A 22,203-nucleotide genomic window follows, 5' to 3' on the forward strand; every position below is an offset into this window, starting at 1 on the left:
CCTAGCAACTCTACATCATTGCATCAAATCTTTCTTCTCAAGCCACCATGGTAATAACTGTTAATATTGCATCATAAAAATCAATTTAAGGTGCAGTAAGAGCTCGCTTCTTGCAAAGTGATCCTGCATATTAGAGGAGATTTATTTACTTGGCATCTTGATACGTTCTGTCACGATGGCTGGCCATTTGGAACAGCTGCCTGTATTTAACATCAGCCACCTTTAAAATAAATTGAGGTGGTGTCATCTCATCTAAATCATAATTATGTTATTTATTTATGTATGTATCCATGCATGGCATGGAGCTGCTGGCTTTTTTGTGCCGCCTGTGTTCAAATCATTTGTCGGGCTTATAAAAAGCATTCACATAGAATCACTGTTTTGTTTACACATTGTTACAACAATCTCTTGTGGCAGCTATTCCAAGTAGTGGTTTTATTTGTGCTCTCTTAAAAAATGTTGTGTTTTCTAATTGTGACACATGAACACATATAATATATTACTCTTCTTAATTAGCCTCAAAAAGCCACACATACAAGGCAACGACTGCTAAAACATAATATCAGAAAATTAAACCTTCCTGGGAGACTCATTGAAATACCTGGAGTTTGCAATTTTTTTTACAGTGGAACCTCAGTTTTTGTATGTAGGATGCAGTTTTTGACAAAAAAAAATTCTCAATTTACATGTTTCGATTTTCGTATACGGTCTAGGTTATTGTACGTCCAAACAGTGCGCCTCAGTGCGAAGTTGTTCAACAGAAACACGTGTCCAGCTTTAGACAGTGATGCTATCACAGGGGTCTCCAACAGGTACCAGTAGCTCACCAGCTGATATTGAGTACTTCACCAAAGATTTGCTTCACTTTAGTGTTTTTATAAGTGTTCTATTCAAACACGATGTCTGTATTTAAAGACAAATGAGCACACTGAGTGGAGATGCGCTTTGTAAATAAAGTGCAATTTAAATGTTGGCAGTCACATAAAACACTAGATTGATAGTGATTTAATAGTGCTGCAAGTTGGATACACCTGTGCTATCATAACCCTGGACAGATTAGTTACATAGTACCATTGGACTAAATAGGTCAGGTAACAAAAGAAGTCTCGGCATTTTTAGACTCACTTTAAGTGCTTAACTTTGCCATTAAATTAACAGTTTTGCAATGTTCTTGGTTGTTGTGCTGGTTGCTGAAAAAAGTTAAATAAGTTAAATAAAAAAATCAGAAAAAAATGATATTTATCATAAAAAAAAAATAAATAATTGCAGATGCAGCACTGGCAGGACACAGCGACGGCAGTCCCTTGCTGCCCACCACCACAGCTTCAAAGAATCCTTGGGAAAACCCTGTTAGAGTGTGTAAACTCTGTTAGAGTTGGGGCACTACAGACAGATTCCGGCCAGGGAATCATTTAATCATCTTTATTATCTGTGTTTGTGTGGTGTATTTGGTCATAGGACGCACACAGAATGATGAACAATTCTGTTTCTGTCTCCTCCCTTGCTCCTTTCCAGGATGTGATGAGACACATTCTTTTGCGGCTGTTATTTAGGACAGCCGCAAAAAAAATTGGAAGTGCCAGAACTTTGATAAAGAAGGTGAGAAACACTATTGAATTCAAGAAAGAAGTCATAGCAAAGTAGGACGGTAGCGTTTCATTTCCATAGCATTGTCCCTTCAGAAGATATACTGTATATTAATAATGATGGTTGCTGAAATGTGAGGGGTGTATTCGTTTTTTGTGAGATACCCACTAACTTGCACATATTGACACATTATGATCCAAAGACAGCAGAAGAGTACCGTACCAGGAAGGGGATACATGACCACTGATTTTGAGTTTAAAATGCATAGCAATGGAAGAGTTGTAGGAAGAGTGTATGACCTTGTGTGTATGTGTGGAGAGTGAGTGATGGAGTAATGTGCATTAGCTTGTAAAGAGGATAAAGGTTATCTGACACATAAATACAGTACATCAGTGGAAAATATCTTGTTAATATCCTGTTTTCGATAAAGGGACAGTATTTTGTATTCTTGTTATAACGGTGAAGACGTGACCAGAATACACACTATTATTATACTGTAGTTAGATACTGAACCATATTGTTTGGGAATATCTCAAACCATAACCAACCAAATCTTTACATTGCTTTTTTTTTTAATCTAACAAGAGTTAAACATAATTATGTCATTGGAAATTCCCACTATAGCAATTGTGTGTAATGTATAGTGGAACCTTGGTTAAGCCGAGGTCACAACCAGTCATATGGGCTCCTATGGCCGGTGGATGTGCAAAGAAACGCACGGAGGGCACGCGTGTGTCGTGCTGATATTCGAGCCATAGCCCGGCCGCAGATGTTATTTGTCATGTCAAAGTTTGTCTTTGTGCGTCGTCCATACGGCCAAAGTGTGTCTTTCTAATGTTTTGCTGGTGTCAGGTTTGGGCAAAATGTAATTTTTTTCATACGTCACACTTGCGGACTCCCTATGTGTGTCGTGCACCACACGTGCACCCCACATACGCAATCAGTGCAGCCAACGCACGTTCAGATATTTCTTCTTACGTGCTCCATGAGTAGGGTAAGTCGGTTGCTTGTTGCCCGTACGGTGAGAGTACATCAATCACACGAAAACTTGAGTATATACAGCTCTACACAATAACTTGGGTATGGTAACAGGAACAACTAGGGAGTGATTTTTGGTCCAGAACTAATTTTGCTTTCTTCGGTATTGAGGTATTTCTTGCCACTTAATGTTGTATATTTTTAATGTGGGGTTTCCAGCTCTTTTTGTCATCTATTATAACACCTAGAAATGTATTTCCCATATTTTCTTTTGTCTTTTTTTTCTATCCATCCATCCATCTCCTATGCCGCTTATCCTCACTCGGGTCTTTTATCTAGATTTATTTTTTATTTATTTTATTTTAAATTGTAAATCTGAGCAAATCGGAGCTCAACCAGCGTGCTGGAATGGGTTACTTAGATGTCTCCCTGTATGTTATTTGTTTTCTCTTTGCCAATAATGTAATATTGCATTGAGTTGTTTAATATGCTACCACACAACATATACTGCCAGAGACTTTGGGAGGGATGGCATAGGTGTAACTTCTAATGTTGTCATCCATCACCTGCATAAATCCCAACCATCATAAATCACAATGCCCAAGTGCAGATAAAACATGCACATATTCACCCGCATGCAGTAAATAGGTTCACACACTGCCACACCTCACCAGGGACGCGCTCGCTTTGCTCCAAGTCTACAAGCCCATCAGATCGGAGATCCTCTGGGAGTTCTTGAAGCTGTGCACCTTTTTTCCAACAAATGCATTCACACACAACATTGTTCACTTAGGCTTTTATTTTTTCCCCTATTTCTTTTTTCCTAAATTTCATTTTTTCTGTTTTAAAATTTTTTATTCTGTTTTGTTGCTTTTTACACTTATTTTATCACCATAGATTGTGTGTTTTTTTTTTTTTTTGTCAGTGAATAAAATGACCTTAAATGAATGCAAAAATCCTTACAGTACATTTATTGATGCAACACATCATTGGACAATTTTGCCCAGTATTTTTCAAACTTTTCATTGCTGCAAAATCCTCAACAAACGATCATATCCGTGCTTGTGGTTAAAGCAGATGTAGTTGCAGATGCAATTGCAATCGCTTTACTAATGTAAGCTATTTGAAAGTGATTGCAATTGCATCTGCATCTATTTGTGGTAATAAAATAAGGGTGACATAAAAAATATGTGTGAGCTTTTTTTCATGACACCCTTATTTTATGACTACTTTTAGACACAATGTGCAAGTGTGGTGTGCGTTGAATTTTGACTGTCGGCAAGTGAGATACTGTAGCTCAATGGGTGCCTCTTGCAGCCGTGGATGTCGTCCTTATTTCACACACAACTAGCATGAAGTCAGCGGGCATCCAAAAATGCTTGGTGTTTAGCCAGTGTTCCAGTTTGCCGCCTCGACATGTTTAGTTCAGGAGTGGGCTGGTTAGTGTTTGTGAGGGCATGCCGCTATGAATGAGAGAAATATTTCCCCACATGGGTCGCACGGTGGCCGAGTGGTTAGCATGTTGGCCACACAGTCAGGAGATCAGGAAGACCTGGGTTGGAATCTCTGTGTGGAGTTTGCATGTTCTCCCCGTGCGTGCGTGGGTTTTCTCCGGGTACTCCGGTTTCCTCCCACATTCCAGATGCATGTTAGGATAATTGGCGACTCCAAATTGTCCGTATGTATGAATGTGATTGATCAATGATTGTTTGTCTATATGTGCCCTGTGATTGGCTGGCGACCAGTCCAATGTGTACCCCGCCTCTCACCCGAAGTCAGCTGGGATAGGCTCCAGCATACCCCCGCGACCCAAATGAGGATAAGCGACATAAACGTTCCTTCTCCTCACAATTACAGTATGTGATTCACTATATGTCTCCAGTGAGATTCCGTGTTGAACAGTGGATTCCGTTTTTTTTCCGCAATTCTGTCAGCAATTCCATTACCGCGTAAATTATAGGACCCTCTTCACTGTTCAGCTTTGCAGTACATTCTATAAGACAAAAATAATCAACATCACATTAAATGTTGTGAAACACACTTTATTGTGTGTTTCTGTGGATTGCTGTACTGCCTGTGGTCAATAACTAAAGTAAGGCTTTTGAGATTCCTATTCATTTTTTTGTGCTTGCAGGCCTGTAATTATTTCTTTGTGGCATTTTGAAAGTGGTTTACTATCTTCATCTTCTATTTTCTTTATGTTCTTCTCAAGTATTTGAAAGCTGTCATTGTAAAGTTGGGATTTTCACTCCGAAGTCATTAAGCATAACTGCAGGCGATATATTGCACTTGATGTCAAGATTGATTTATTCTCCCATTTAAGACTTCAGAACTAGTTTGAAGATGAGCACATAGTTATATATTAAAGAACCACAGGATATACATTTATTACAAACAGGCCCGGTTTGATGTTCGTTTTTCTTCAGTTAAATTCATGTGGGCTATGACATCATTATTGTTTAAATACACAATAATACAATTGAAAGTCACAAGGGTATTTAAAACAGGGCTGCATTCATTATGTCTCCTGTGATCCATGTATTAGATTATTCAGATGTTGTGCTCATAACCACAAGGGACTGTTTCCACCTTTTTCAGGAAAAGGTAATTAGAAACATTGGAAGAATGGCTTTTTGACAGCTCGATAATTAACGAGGGAGTTACTATCATTCCTTTTGTTTAAAACAAACAGTCTTCAAAAGGATGATCTCAGTTACTCCAAACTGTCTTCTTCTGCTGACGTGGTATTGTTTATCAATTTATAGTAGTATGGTAATTCCTCTTCGCCTTAGTGAGGTCTGTCTGACAGAGAACGATGACAGAGTGCTCAGGAGAGTGGAAGATATTTTGTGTACCATCAGTCAAGAGCTTGTACAGGCTTCCTTGATTTTCCTTGTAAAATCCTTGTTTTTTTTTTTTTCCCCTCAGCGAAAATAAGCTTAGTGTTGGAGCTTAAACCTGCTGGCTTTTGTCTGAAACATGGGAAGAGATTAAAGCTGTTCCTTGTTTGCTGATTCTTGCAACGGTGAGACATGGGACGTTTGAATAAGCACAGAGGCTATCACAGAGCAGACCAAATTCTCATCATTTTCAGATGAGAAATATGGTGAAAATACTGAGAAGTATTAGAATGATCTGAATAAAGACAGTGCGGGGCAGTGGATGGGATGAGTATAGATACCGCTGTTGTTAAATAAACATGGTAGGTGTGCAGCAAGAGTAACTTAATTTATTTAGTGACACAGAAAGCAAGACGAACAAAACCGGAACACGGCCGCTGTTGGCACACATCAGAAAAGTGCATGTAGAATAGGAACAACATGACTTGAAAAACAACTTGGCAGAAGTCTGATAGCAGCCTAATTTCTTGCCTTTAAATTCACTGTTGGGATATACTGTAAAAGGAAGTTGGCGTAAAACTTACTAGGGATGAGCGAGTACACCACTATCTGTATCTGTATCTGTTCACCCATCTAAACTATGTATGTAATGAAACAAGTTTACCAAGTAACTTTCCGGCCAGCTGCGGAAAACCTAAAAAAAAAGCATCTAGAGTGGAGGCAGTGACCAGCGTGACAACTCTGTCTTTCCGATTGCACCGCGAGGCATGGCTCCTCTCCGGCTGCAGTCTGCAGCAAGTCTGTCTAGGGAGGGGCAGTCGCTGTGTGCGACTGACCAATCACAGAGCATAAAGAGTGAATACATAAGTCGTTACCCAATGAGGATTTTCCTTCAGCACGGGTACGGCTAATGACGAACTGCACTCATTTCATGCTCGTACTCAGCAAAAATGCATTATCCGTAACGGATAATCGTCTAAACCGAGTACCCGGATCAGCCCTAAAACTTACTCGTTTTAAATGATGTTCATTGATGTTCAGTGATGAGCCAACGATGTTGGTTGTTGTCACATGATACAGTATCTAAGAAGCTCCTGACATCAATTGCACTTCACTTTCTGGAGCCATCTTTAACCTTTTCAACACTTTGGATATTTTTTTTAGTAGCTATTATGTATTGCCTCATAATGGAGTCCGTCAATTTTGACGGTGTTCCTAGTGTTCAAAGCCACCGAAGTGGGTGATTTTATTAATGCGTGGAAAGTTTAGGTCTTCTGTTAAACAAACGTGTCATTTTCAATTCTTTATTGGCACAAATTAGGTTGTTTTTGTATCAAAGGAGGCTATTTTTTTAACATAAAGAGACATTTTTTGTAAAATATGTATGCTCAGCAGCAGCCGTAGTCCAAATGGTATAATCTGGACCGCATGGCATTTTCGAATTAGACTTCTCCGAATCAAATCATCGGCATTCTAAGACACCCCTACTGAACACAGTTCACTTGGCTGTTCGATTTGGAATTAGTTTCACTTTTCACTTAATTTTGACCGTAAGCAATAATGTGACCTTTAATTTTTCTCAACCCAAATTAATTGATGACCAGAAACTCAGTGTCGTGACAATGGTTTGATTCCTATGTCAGTCCCAAAAGAAGCATATGTGCATGATATTTGGGACTTGCTATGATATGCTTGGATTGTATTACCCAGTGGTATAATCCTCAATTCATTTCGTTCTTGTGCATTTTGGCATGGTTTCAGCAATTTTGAGGGATTTTCAACTTTTACTAATGTATGATAATGATGATAATCATTACACTCACTTCAGTGGCTTTAGCGTCTTATTTCCAGTCTAATCTGATATTTGGATCAAAGAGCAAAAGTTTTAAGAGGAATTAGCTGTAAACATAAATCTCTTCTGAAGTTTAAAGATGTGTGCGTTCACACATTTGTCCCTCAGTGACTATTGAAATTATCACATAGGAATTATTAGACAAGGCACAATATTCACAGACGGGTGCTTTGTTCCGATTTGGTCTTACTTAGAACCACTTAGCAGATTGGGGTTCCAAAACATTCACACTAATTTATCTAAAAGTAGTTGACGTTGCACATTTAACTACTGTATGATCTCATATGTTAAGCCTGCATTTCTAGCTACAGGTTGTTTCCTATTGGACTTTATCAGCATCAGACACAGACTCTTGTCCAGACAGTGTGGCATTGTGTCTGTGCGTAGGCACGGTCCATATTCTGTAAAATATGTGCCTGGTGTACATTTTTGCTGGTATACTAGAGTGGAAAATACAGTAGTAATAAGTTGGTAATTGTGTCAAGTATCCAACCTTCTTCTGCCCCTACAGTATGAATTGATTGCATACCGATCTGATACCGGTACTTTGTCCAAATACACCTAATGTGTCGGGTAAATTAAAAAAAGTAGTGTATTTCAAATCATAGGATAGCTCATAAAATAAAGAATATAAGACATCAGAGTAATTTTTCATTTATTATAAATGACTGCATAAAATTTAAACAAGGTCTCAATAAGTTTGTTACTTTCCACTGTGTTAATGATACATTACATCAAATGACTGAAGTATCAAAGTATCGATAGATTTGATCTGAGAATCGATTTTAGAGCCTAAAGATCTGGTTGTGGAGGTATCGATATTTCAGTATCGATACGCGCACCACGAGTGTCCATATGTCTACTATACTGTATACTATTCTCTATTATACCAGGCGTAGACACAGTATTTGGGCATCTTGTTACAATATTGCAGCATACAGTAACATTTCTGCGGCAGAAATTTCAACGTTTGGTTTGACTGTACTTTTAAAAATCAACAATGACACCGATTAAGGTCTTTACAGATCCTTTATACTGTATCTGCACACATCTGCATTGGATAGTTTTAGACTCGAGGGTCTTCCCCACTCAGGTTTTCACATTTGAGTGAACGCAGTGCACATATAATGTCTTTCCCTTTTGGCAAGGCACGACAGAATTAAGCATAGCTACATAAGCCAAGTCATCTCTGAGTATCAAGGCGGTGATCCTGGTGGTTTCAAAATAGTTTAATTTGAAACCACCAGGATCTCTGCCAGCACCTTATGTCTTTGTCCAACAACACAAAGCCAAGACTGCAGGAAGAATGTCATGCGGACATGTTGAAAGGGGAGTATTAGGGCGACAGTGGAATTTCAATTTTTGATGTAGCTTGTCAGCTATCGGCTTGTCTGAGGACATTACATTACTTTTTAAATGCCTCGCTGTGCTTTGAGGCAAAATATTCCTGATGTGGCCTGACAACATGGTTACTGAGATCATCACCAACATCGATGGCCAAACAACTGTCACTCTGCATTGGTGCAACTGAAGGGTCCTTGTCAATAAGGCTTGCCAAGTTTCTCCCAGGACCGTGCCGGCTTAGAATTTAAACTTTAAAAGCTAAAGCTGAGTGAAATACATCAACGCGGTCAACCTACTTATGCAAACATTGCGCAAGATAGACTAACGTCTCTAGTGATGGATAAGAAAAGCTTTTTAAGACTGTGCAGCTTCCCATGATGTCATCATCAAGGATGTGAGCACTTCATTCCAGGCACCAGAGTGATTAGATCTAAAGGAGCCAAGAATATATTATCTTTATATACAGTATTCTTATGTAATTATGGCGTGAATGCAAATTTGTGACACTTAAATTGAGGGGCTGCGAAACCGCACAATGAGCATGTACAGTATAGAAAGAGCAAACAAAATAAATAGACTACCACACCACTAATTGCTCCATTACCAGTTGCAAAGCAAGACATGTCTAATATTGATTATCCCGTGTAAAGACAGATACGAAGTGGGTACATCTACTAATGTAATTGTCTTCCTCGCTTTTATCCATCAGCTTTTAATTTGCCTAATTTCCTTGGCAGGATTAATTAAATACAGTATGTATATAGATTATGTGTGTACGTGCCAGCTTGTGTGATTTTGTGCTTCATTCTCATGCAAGGAACCTGATACTCTTAGGAAAAGCCAAAAGGAACTTGGAAAAATGTCCAACGTCAGCCACAAAGATCCCACAAAATTACCACATGATGACTGCAACAGATCCAACAACAAGAAGTGAGGAAAACTGATGGGTCATATCCCTGCATTTTATGTTATACAGTAGATCTCTGCTTTTCACGGGAGTTATGTTCATCGCCTCCCAACGAATGGGAAAATACGTGAGTGATTGATGTGCCTATAAAAAAACACACAGCTCACTCCTACCCCTCCAAACACTCCTGCTAGTTTGACGTTGACTTTCTCCTCTGATTTCAACATTTGAAATAAAAGTGACTGTTGTTATTATTGATTCAACTCCAGAACCTTTTTCTTCAATTGCCATCCTTCACTAGCAATGGAAGCTAGCAAGCTAAATGTTAAACACACAGTCAAGAATAAATATGCCTCAAACACCTTTAAAGTGTCAAATGCATAAGGTTCTAATAAACGATAACGACGATCGATAGAACAGACAAATCCGAGTCACGGGCTACCACATATCACATTAACTATAGTGCATTCAAGCACCGTCTAACAAAATCTGAGATCACAACGCTCGATGAAAAAAACATTATCATTGAAGCATAAAGACATAGATATAAAATTGTGGGATTTTTTTCAAAATAGTAGTACATGTACCTGTTCATTTTACCTGTACAGTAATCCCTTGTTCATTGCGGTTAATTGGTTCCAGACCCGACTGTGATAAGTGAATTTCCGCGAAGTAGGATTTCTTATTTATAAATTTAATATGTTCGTAGTTAGATCACAGAAATCCTGTTTATGACTCTTTAAATACAGATTTAACATTATTAAAGCCCTCTTGGCAAGGCAACGCAAGGCAAGTTTATTTCTAGAGCACAGTACATACACAAGGTAATTCAAAGTGCTTGACAGAAAAGAAGGATAAAATCACTTCATCACCTCATTCCATAATTCCTCTAGACATGAAAGGTGTCCTGGTGCCAAGTGCACATGTGGACACCCTTTTGCTCGTGTTTGTTATCAACAATAGTCCAATAACAAAGCACCGCTGGGGTTCAGATCAGTGGGGCCGTTCCTCCCAATCACGTCTCTCCAGGTCTCGCTGTCGCTGCCAACGTGAGCGTTGAAGTCCCCCGGTGGAACAATGGAATCCCCTGAGAATCCTCGAGAGACTCCTTTTTGGTGGGTATTCTGAACTGTTGTTTGGCGCATAAGCACAAACAACTGTCAGGACCCGTAACCCACTCAAAGGCGGAGGGAAACTACCCTCTCGTTAAACTCCAACAAGCAGGCCACAAGCCGGGGCGCGTCAAGAATTGCCACCCCTGCCCATTGCCTCTCACTGTTGGCAACACCAGAGTGGAACAAAGTCCATCCCCTCTTGAGAGGACTGGTTCCAGAGCCCTTGCTGTGCGTTGAGGTGAGCCCGACTATATCTAGCCGGAACTTCTCAACCTCGTGCACCAGTTTAGGCTGTTTCCCTACCAGAAAGGTGACATTCCATGTCTCAAGAGCTAGTTTCTGTAGCCGAGGATCAGACCACCAAGTTCCCCGCCTTCGGCTGCCACCCAGCTCACTCTGCACCGACCCCTTTGGCACCTCTCATGAGTGGTGAGCTCATTGGAGGGAGGACCCATGTTGTCTCTTCAAGCTGTGCCCGGCCGGGCCTCATGGGCATAGGGCCGGTCACCAGACGTTCACCATCGTGCCCCTCCTCCAGGCCTGGCTTCAGAGGGGGGCCCCGGTGAACCGCGTCTGGGCAAGGGAAAACGTGGTCCAATGTTTTTTTTCATCATAGAGGTCGACTGAGCCACGATTTGTTTGGTCCCTCACCTAGGACCTGTTTGTCCTGGGTGACCCTACCAGGGCATTAAAAACCCCCGACAACTTAGCTCCTAGGATCATCAGGACACGCAAACTCCTCCACCATGATAAGGTGGTAGCTCAGGGAGGAGGGCTGGAGGTCTCTTGTCTCCAAAAGACGTTCTTCATTTGCTTATCACCTGATACAAAGCCTTGGGCGTTTAGGCATGTGAGTCTGTCCTTCACCACCTCTGACCAAGGAGAAGCTTGGTCACACCTCCCCTCGCATAAGTTGTTTCCTGTATTAACTAACATTTAGCATTAATAGTCAAACATTTTTTGTAGAAGCTGTCCGTTCAGGTTGTATTTGTATGTATATTTGTATGTATATTGTATGCATTTGTCTCCTTGCAAGCAAGTTTTCTAAAATTGTATTTCATTATTCTTGTCTTTTGAGAACTTGTCTTGTCTCTCATCTCTTTTGGTGTCAACAGCAGATTTTCCCTCTGTCAATCTGGCATTTATAAATGATAACTGACTTAGTATGAATGAGATGTGATTTCTGTGAAAAAATGGCCTATTTCTAGGAGGAAAATTTAAAATAAATACATTTTTTTAAATACAAATCCGCGAATTTGCGGGACTGTGAGTGCTGAATCACGAATGTGCAGGGAGCCGCTGTACACCAGCAGTGTCCACCCCTTTCTGTGTTGGTTCTGTTTGTACAGAACAGTTACAGAAAAAAAAAGTAGAAAAATAGCGGATTTTACAGGCAATATAAAACAGGATAGTGTCTCTTGCTGTGGCTAATCAGCTTAAGAGCATCACTCACATCTGTTCCTTGCTTCTCTTTCCAATAAATGTCCAATTCCAATAAAACATCTGCCATGGCCACATCCATGCTAATTTCTTTAAAGGCTGATAGTGGAAGGTACATTCTGTACATCTGTAGCTGTAGCATCTAGCCTCTCAAATGATGGTGATTGGTCCATCACAGTCAAGCACATTATATCACACATGCTCAATAAACAGCTATTTTTTTTTCTATTTTTGTGTACTTGCTTGTAATGTTCTGACAATTTATGTTCACTTAGCTTCACTCAGATCCACCAGATGACATTTTTTAACTGGCAAGTGAAGACTTGTCAGTCTGACAAATCAAAATCAAAGTTCAGCTCAGGGCATGCCCGTCGGGGTTCTATATACTGCTGAGATTTGCTTCTCACTAACAATAATCTCTGCTTTGCTGGTGGAGCAAAGAGTTCAGATGGGATCATTGCAAGCGAATCCGGAAAGCTTTTGAACGTTTTCTGCAAGATGAAAGCCATCCTTTGTTTTATTGAGGACATTTGGAATTACACCGCAAACAGTTTGGTAATTTTACAGATTGTTTAAGGTTAATTAACTGTGCAGGGTCTGGAAGAGCACATATTTCTATGGAAAATGTTCAGATGCAGCGTTCACCCAAGAAACACATTTTCACTTTGCATCAATTAATAGTCACATTCTAAAAGCTCAGGTACACTTCTGGCACAAGACAACACTCTAACACTACATTTCAGATTTATTTTACAAATAACGAACTCTGTTTTTCCTCATATGTTTATACTGTGGCAGGCGAGTAAATAGTACAAATGGGCACAATAATTGATTAAAGGTCCCATATTATACTCCATCCATCCATCCATCCATCCATCCGTTTTCTATGCCGCTTATCCTCATTAGAGTCGCGGGGGTATGCTGGAGCCTATCCCAGTTGGCTGTGGTCGAGAGGCGGGGTGCACCCTGGACTGGTTGCCAGTCAATAGCAGGGCACAAAGAGACAAACAACCATTCACACAATTTTGAGTCGGCAATTAACCTAACAAGTATGTTTTTGGAATGTGGGAGGAAACCAGGGTCGCCGGAGAAAACCCATGCATGCACGGGGAGAACACATGCAAACTCCACACAGACATGTCGTGTGTGGCCAACATGCTAACCACTCGGCCACCGTGCGGCACCATATTATACTATTTTTTAACAATTGTAATACATTCTCAGAGGTCCCACTATAGTGTGTTCGACATATGTACTGGATGTAAATCTAGTTCTGATGCTGGAATTTAGGCTGAATTCTAATTCTACCACTTAGCCCTTCCCCTTTGTATTAACTTTGTCTTACCCCTGCCTCTACCCCTTAAAACCTAGGGCCAAGGGGAAGAAGCCACTAAGAAATGGGACACCACTTGATTCTCATTTCATCATCACCCTTCATCGTTTTCTGGCTTAAAATGTTCATTAATACATGTTTCCTACCAGTAAGGTGCATGCATGTCTACATCTTGAGGGACAGCCAATTAGATCCTCCGTCTCAGGCCTGGCAAAATTTTTTGGGGTCAACCAATTGATTTTTTTGTTCCATAACCGTCAGGATCTTTTAAAGAAGTTTAATATGACCGTCTTACTGCGTCCAACCTCAGGAGAAATGGCATGCTGCGAAAGGCTTTGTCTCGCTCCCATTTCTTATTGTGATATTTTTAACCTCTACTTATAAAATCCGTAGGATTCAACAGTGCAAAATGTAAATTCTTGCAAATGTTCAACTTTTCAAGTTATAATTTTCAACTACAAATTTTGAACTTAAAATATTGATCAGGAGTGTATATAAAATCTAACTGGTAAACTTTGAAACTCCTATACTAAATACTAATGAAATAGTAAATGATAAATATATGATAATAACAAAGTATTTCACAGTTTCAAAGTTTACAGGTTAATAAAATAGTTGATATCATTCAATAATTGACACTTCAATTCAATATGGCAATAGAGATAATTACACATAATTCCTCAATAGTTGTGTAAATAACCTGAGTTCATGTATTAAGTCCAGTTTGCATTTGCTATCAAACATTACAGATATATAAGAAATGAAAATGATTATGCAAAAGACAATGCAGTCCAAGTCAAGGCAACATATTAAAAAGATTTCAGCATTGTTGGAAAAAACTGTCACTGGCATAAGAGTACCCCCACCTGTGTACAATGTACAACATCAGGGGCAATCCAGGATACTGTATGTCCAGCCATGTATTGAAGCTGTCCAATTGTCGTACATTGTAGGATTTTTTGAGTTATTGATCGTCCATTGTACAGAGGGTGAAATGATTGTACAAATATGATACGCTGGCTTTGTTGCTGCAGGAAAATAGACTCGTGTTGACGTAATCGTGCCAAACTTCCTGACTTAAACATACTGAAAACACATGATCAGACATGGAAAATAAGAAACAAAGTATACACTCCAGTTTGAATTACTGATTTACAGGTTGCTGACAGATTTTTTTTTAATCATTTGTATTATCAGTTACTGAAATCAGTATTGTTTCAGCAAGAGCTTTATATTTCTTGACAGAAAATAAGTACATATAAATCATTTTAATTTACTAACTCATGTATTTTTTTTTTAACAACCCACGGCTTAACTACCCTTCCTTGCCTTGCTCTCACTTCACTGTTATGAAATCACCAGTCACTGGAATTACTTCAACATTTTGCATCTGAGAAATGATTCTAACTTCATATTTGTATTTGTTTTCTTACAGAACGAGTATACATGTCCACGCCCCTTACCTGGTGCCTGGCTGGGGGATCTGACTACCATCCATTAGACAGAACTGCTCTGGATCGTGATCAGCATCTTAATACAAATGCAAAGGATAATTATGCACAGAACACACAAGGATCATGTTCAAATTGTTCGGTGAAAAAACTCCAACTAAACTCCTCGAAATTAACATTCACAAGAAAACTGCAGCCCTAGTTTGAGATGTATTAATACCTTTTTAATAACTTATACCCCTGAGGCAGAAAACTTTCAGAATTTCTGATACTGATGGCCTACTGTGTTAGTCATCACTAACAGGAAATGACTCATCTTGACCATAGTGGATCTTGTCCCTGTGAGGACGATGATGGTGATTGGTTTCAAGCAAAGAGACATGCTGTATGTACATATACAAGAGGCTTTAACAAGTGTTACTGATGAAGATGCACTCATCAAGGAGCTCTGCTGGCCCGACAGACCTGTGTGTGATTTCAAATTGATTTTGATTCCACAGGAGTAAGGTAGATTTGTTTTTCCAGTTTGAAAAGACCAGATTGGTGTATATGTGCCTCACTGGACCAGGATCAGTCTTTTGTATTTGCACATGTTGGTAAAGATGAAAACGCTTTACCAGGCGCAAGATGAGAGAATCAGTGAAAGCTGAGACTATCCCAAGCCAATGACTTTCGCTATTATGTGTTTCTTTTTAATGTATTTTGTTTGACTTTTTTGTTCAAAATGGTTTCTTAGGATGAACGGGCCTCGCCTATCTGGTCTAAATAACAGAAAATGCAATCAGGAGTAGGGTAGAAAAAAGAGAAATGCTCATGCCATGAAGAAAATGTACTTTTCTAAGAATATAATGTTATTAATGTTGTACTTTAAGGGTATTTGTTTATGCCATTTTTAACAACAAATAACGAATGCACTGCTTTTGCTGTTGCCGCTTCTGACCTGATCAAAATCTCAATGAAGTAGTGTTTTCACACAGTGTTTTTTTTCTTTCAGCACATTTTTACTTCCGTGCCATTGTAAAAATCTGACTTAGCATCTCATGAACGTCTCATCATTATGTGTGTGAAGTAGAAAGCATGGTTTCTTCTCACCTGCTGAGTGCATTCCATTTCCTCAGGCTGCATTGGTGATCAAATGTTGGCCTAAAAATGAAAATATAACTCATCACAAATGAGACAATTGTCTTCAATGGAAAGAGTTTAAACTGTATGGTTTAAAAAAAAATGAAATTATTATTTTTTTTTAACTTAAAAAGTGATGTTCTAAATGCCATGCTGTTCTCATAAGAATCGGGCTGTAAAGCCACAAAACATATCTAACTGAGATTAATCGTAATATTTTCAGAATTAACTCGCAATTAATCTCATGGGGATTTTTCACATCCTGTTTACCTTAAAGATATAATTTTCACATTAAACTAATACAGGAGTCAGCCATGCTTGCTTGAAACAAATTGTACTATTCTAGTATATTAAACGATCCACAAGAATAGCCAATATTTTCCAGATTGTTCCGCACAGTACTTAAATAGTAAACACATTCCAGCCGCATCACTTCTTGTTCTTCCAAAGTACAGGACATGCAGGCATTAATGTTGCATTAAAAAAATAGTGGCTTTAAACAGAATGTGTGTAATTTTTAGCCCTAATTTTAAAGTCCTAATTATCATTTAAAAGCAATATTATTGTTGCCGTTCAAATATTACAATAATATCATATGAGTTACTCTAAGAGTCCCATCTCAGGTTGATTATGACACAATTAGGGCTGCAACGAACAATTATTTTCTTAGTTCGATTAATGTTTGATTAATCGAGTAATTGGTTACTGGTTAGTAATTGGTTAAGAATGCATTGCTGGGTGAACGTACAGTCGTCCCTCGCATGATCGTAGTTTGATTATCACTCCCTTGCTATATTGTGGTTTTTCAGAAATTAATTAATTCATAATTTTGTGGTAGATTATGGTATATTATTAGTCCAAACATATTGAAATACAAGTGATATGTAGTATTCTGGTCACTAGGCGGCAGTAATGACACAAAACATTGAGAAATTACCTTACATTACCTTAACACTACATGAAGTCAGCCATGGCTTGTCCGACATGATAGAGTGAAAAAAAGTTCTCCTTGCATTCCGTGTGGAAGTAATACGTTTTTGGCTTCTTAAGGGGCTATCCACACGGAAACGTTTTCAGGTCGAAATGGCAAAGTATTTTATCGTTTCACCCTCTCATCCACACGGGAACGCTATTCTGGGTGACCCGGAATGGTATTTCTGGAAAACGGCTCCCAGAGTGGGAAAATCTAAGAACGCCGGCTTGTCGTTGCCGTGAAATATCACATGACCAGAAGTGAGCTTTGACGACAAACCAACATAATAGCTGAATATTTTGACGTACATGACTCACCCCAGTCGACATTGTCCTCATATTTTGTTGTCTTATACCCCATAATGACTCGCAGAAGTAATTTATCTTCTCGGAAGTCTTGAAAAGCAGAAGACAAGTGACTTTCTTTCTTGTAATGTATGATTTGGTGTGTCACGTGGCTCCCCCCGTGTGTTTGTTCACAGCGCCACACATAGGTGTGCTTTTGTATTACATCATTTGATTTGTGATTCGTTCCCGTCTGGATGCAACAATTTACTAATCCGGCACATTATGGACGAGACTTTTTTCAACTCGCCCAAAAAAAAAAATCTCAGGAACGTTCCCGTGTGGCCTACGTTTAGAAGAAATAAATTAGAGGCTAACTGGTTAGCTTGTTAGTTAGCTAGCTTGATAGCCAGTGCCCGTCTCATGTCCCTGCAGCATAAGAGTTGCGCAATGTGTTGTAAACAATTAATAATAGGAGTGCAAAGTTGGCTATAGGCGTGTTATTTCATGTCTTGAGGGCTCTAATAATGTTAAAAACCGTATTTACAAATTCCTAAACACTTTTTCTATGCTCTAACTACGAAAATATTACATTTATTAATAGGCACCCAGTTAACGAGACGAAACGATACACGAGGTTGGGTCTGCGAGAACAAGTTGGGACGAGATTTTAATATTACTTTAAAGGAAAGTACAATGAAAAAATGTATGACAATATATTGCAATCTGCTAATTTAATTTCTACTGCAGTACACTCTTCGGCATACACACAGAGGTATGCTAATGGCCCCGCCTCCACCCACCGAGACAAAGACATTGAATGACAAAAGACCTCACCCCGTTCATGTCGTTGTTCTATGGAACAAATGCACCAAGGTGCTGAAACCAATGCACACAGTGAATCCTCTTCCAGCCTGTTTGGAGGCGAGAGACGAGGAAAACAGACAAGCATGCGATATATTGAGGTGGCAAAATTGCCAAGTGCATTTTCATTTATTGTGTGGTTAATTCATTTTTATTGTCCCATGTGTAGTGCCCATGAGAAATTTTTTTCTCCAAACAAGAAATCTATTTTCAATCTCCCGAGATCTTGTGGCACAAGATCTTGTGGTATCCCTGTTTATTAACACTGAATCCTATATCACGGAAATTCATTTCGCCAATGAACCGCTATAAACGAGGGACAACTGTATGTAGAATCAATTAAAACATGACACAATGAACCGCAATAAACGAGGGACAACTGTATGTAAAATCAATTAAAACATGACACAGAACAAAGCTCGATTTTATTCTAAATTCTTATGAGAACAGGTTGTTTCATCACATCATCAAAAGGCGCCTCCATTTCCGTCATTTGTGAAAGTGCTCTGTTAGTGAATCAGCTTTCTCTTATACGTGCAATGTGTGTGTCTTTGTAAGTCTTGCAGTGGCGGTGTTCACTCAGAGAGCCTGTCCTGTACAGATAACTGAGCACTTTTTTTTACATTAAACAACTTGATTCGCTTTCCTCAAAATAACCATCCCACACTCACCACCTTGCTGCGTGCTGTTCTTTGTGTGCTTGTGGTTCATCCAGTTCTTAATTAGAAGGTATATTAAGTTGTGACTTGTTTCTCCAGACCTTTAAATGTAACCCTTTCTACACTGGGAAAAGTCATTTTCTATTGTAAATTCCTGCTTCCCTCATTGTTGATGCTTAGCGGCTGTGTTCTTTGTTCACTTTCAACTGTTTTTTTCATGAAAATATTGACTTGGTTGGTCAGCAATATGAATTGGTAAAATAAAATATGACTCAGCCATATCCTGTTCCTACTCCACAATTGTATCTCGTTGTACACTGTGGTAGATTTCTTCACACCGGGCGAAGACCAGCCTATTCCCTACGGATCAACGGTGCCAAAGCTGTCATATCAAAATTAGCCTCATTAATTTAGAGAGGAACATTGATCTCTGCTTGGCTGTTCTTGTTCACAGCGGCGCCCGCTGCGAGCAGCAACAGCCCTAATTATACTTCCTGCAGAATGTGTTGTATATCTCAAGAGGGAGTCGTATTTAGTGATTTTTTTCTCTCCCTCATGCTCGCAGTGCTTGGAACATGTCAAGCTGTCAGCTCAGAGGTCCAGATGGTCAATAATCACAGAGTCACCTATCATACTTTTAGATAATCTCCCCTACTTATAGAGTGTGTTCACCTCCACCAACTCTTCTACTTGTTTCTACTTCTCCGCAACTCGTTACATTTCTGGTCATTCCTTACTCTGCTCCGATCTGTCTGGGAACATCTGTTGTACCTTGAGAGTCTTTACTCTCTGCAATCTATTTCTAGCGATCATTCTTTGGTTGCTGGTCGGCTGTCTACATCAATTTCAGTTAAATGTACCCTTTAAAGTGCCAACCGAGTTTGTGTTTCTTTTTGGTGTACAGGGATTTCTGCTGCCTCATTGTAATGGGAACGGATGGTGCTTCGTTTTTGGTACAGCAAGTAAAAAATAATTTTGTTTGCAATGTAAGTGCTGACTGTGGAGTCTCTGGATTATCCTCAGTGACTTGTACAATGTGTCTGCAAATATACGCCTGCAGCTTTTTCAGAGTGATTTTCCAGTTATTTGGGGGACAAAATTCAATTTACCATCACGGTTTGCTTGAAAGCACAAGCAGCCATGGAGTTGCCATAATCCCAAAACCGGGCCCTTGAAATGAAACTGGCATTAACAATGATCAGATAACAATAAAAAGAGTGCATTTTTAGAAGAATGTTAAAATGACAGGAAACATGACCAGTTGATTTTGACTGTTTCAAGCATTTTACAAATGCCGACTCATCAGTAGATTCTTGTTTCTTACTAGAGCTGGGCTATATGGCCTCAAATCAATATTGCGACAAATTGGGCAGTTTTACCTCGATAACGACAAATGCATGATAAATCCCCGACCACTATATATCTTTGCCATCTGAAAATAATTACAGGAAATGCAAATTAACTGCTTTTCGGTGATTTATTGACCAACTGGCACACATTACTTTCAATGAAATATAATACACGTAATGGGACACACCTATTCCGCCTATAAAGCCTTCTGAAAAAAACGCCAAAAATGCTCCATTTCCATAATGTGCTTTGGGTGGCTACGACAGTTTTCATACTGACTTTGCATATTGCGTTCTTTAGCTCAACATCATCTTTGTGGAACCCAAAATAAATCTCTCTGGGACTGCAGTCCACAAATATGAATGTATGGCATACGACATCCTGTACGCACGTGTACTAAGCTACACATACAGACACATAACATGACTGACATCACGTCTCATGCAATTACATGACTAATGGCCACTTATCACACTGCACAAGAAGAACGGCGTTGATATCAACCCAACCTTCCACAACCATGTCAGGAATGAACATAGCGTGCCAGCACACACAATCAAAACAGACAAAAAAATAATTTTATTTTCTTTTTTATTAAAACACCAAATTTATCGACACGGGCAAAATGACGTCGGTGATCGTGGTAAATTTCGGTAACAGTAAATTTTCAGTTTATCGCCAAGGCTTATTTCTTACCATAGGGTTTGAGCAGACAGAGTTTGTTTGGAACCAGTCCGAGACCACCTCTCAGACCCAAGTTCGGTTATAGTGTTCAGACTTGAACAAACGAACAGTGCCAAGGGCCAAAACGAACTAGAGTTAACTTAAAACAGACCAAAGGGTGATAAGGTGTGAAATATGGAACAACTTTGGTTCCGTTTGGTCTTTGCAACTATTGCCAAGTTCTCGCAAAGTATCTTTTAAAGGTTTCCATCAGACTTCAATAAATCAACTAGGTACTTCAAATAGCACAGTGGACCATCAGTTGTCAAACATCCCAGTTTTCATATGATGCAGTTTTCGATGAAGTTTTGGCCCAGATTTTGCCGTGGTTCTCGTACAGTCTTAGTCATCATACAATATTGCACATAACAAACTGTTACTGTTTATTGTACTCTTTGGTACGTTGAATCTTGTGGTATTCATAAAGATGTATATGGCCTACTCCCAGCATTGCTTGTTTATTCTGCCATCTTTGGTTACACACCCAACACCAAATCTCACGATACTTAGTTTGCACAATGCTTTTAGACTCATTCATTTGGCAAATTCAAATAAGAATGTTCGACAAACTAGTCAGTTTGCCTGTGTTTCATTCCGCGGACACAAGTGCCCAAAGAATCCCGAGTCTTGCTGTGTTATGAATACACCGCATGACTCCAACTGTGTTAGTGACCTGTCTTTATTGTAAAACACTAGCAAGCCATCAACTGTAAAATGGAACCGGAAGTCATTCTCCCCCAGCTCCATTGCCCTTCTATTGCGTCACCACCGGTTGACTCTGCAGTTTTTTGTAAAATAACACAGTTACGTCACTGCTTTGTTTTATCGATACAAAAAAATCCACAATGGAGCCAAGTGCCAGCACGTTGACAAAAAACTTCAGAAACAGTCTTGAATTCAAGAAATAACTCGTAGCCTTTAGCTCTTGCTAGCAAGAGTCTTCAATCAAAGTAAAAGTGATGTTAAATGTTGATTTATCCGTTTCATTTGTCATTTATATGCATTTCTGCAGATAAAACTAGAATTGTTCTATATTAAATGTGTTTTGTGTTAACATTTTAGGTTGTCTGAAACAGATTAATTGGATTTACGTTGTTTCCTACGGAAAAAATGTTTCAGTTTTTGGATGATTACATTTTCGACAGACCCTTTGGAAGATGAAAACCGAGGTTCTACTGTATAGTTGTTTTAGTTTAAAATAATGAATGTTGACTATATATTGAAGAACCCCACATAATGAATTTAGAGTTTTTACAGCACTGGAACCCTGCTGACAACCATTGAATGAACTACAGTGTAAAAGATGGTACCAAAAAGTGATACAACACATTATAACACTTTTTTTTTTTTTTTTTTTTACAATGAAAACACCAAAAATTCT

The 22,203-nt window shown here is 39.1% G+C and overlaps 1 protein-coding gene across 2 annotated transcripts in view; it reads left to right on the top strand.

Moving 5' to 3' along the window:
- The window catches only part of LOC129169944 (leucine-rich repeat transmembrane neuronal protein 4-like), a 58,053-nt gene extending 36,603 nt beyond the window's left edge, over positions 1–21,450 (top strand). Inside the window, exon 3 of one of the 2 annotated variants that reach the window (XR_008566507.1) lies at positions 14,832–21,450. Coding sequence is in view for 1 of the 2 variants with exons in the window: in XM_054756946.1 (XP_054612921.1) it covers positions 14,832–14,897 (66 nt within the window). In the remaining variant the exon portion in view is untranslated. The remainder of the gene's footprint in view (positions 1–14,831) is intronic. The other variant, XM_054756946.1, reaches the window with a different exon arrangement.
- Positions 21,451–22,203: the final 753 nt, after the last annotated feature.

This window comes from Dunckerocampus dactyliophorus, chromosome 17 (genome assembly GCF_027744805.1).
Source record: "Dunckerocampus dactyliophorus isolate RoL2022-P2 chromosome 17, RoL_Ddac_1.1, whole genome shotgun sequence".
Classification (NCBI taxonomy): Eukaryota; Metazoa; Chordata; class Actinopteri; order Syngnathiformes; family Syngnathidae; genus Dunckerocampus; species Dunckerocampus dactyliophorus.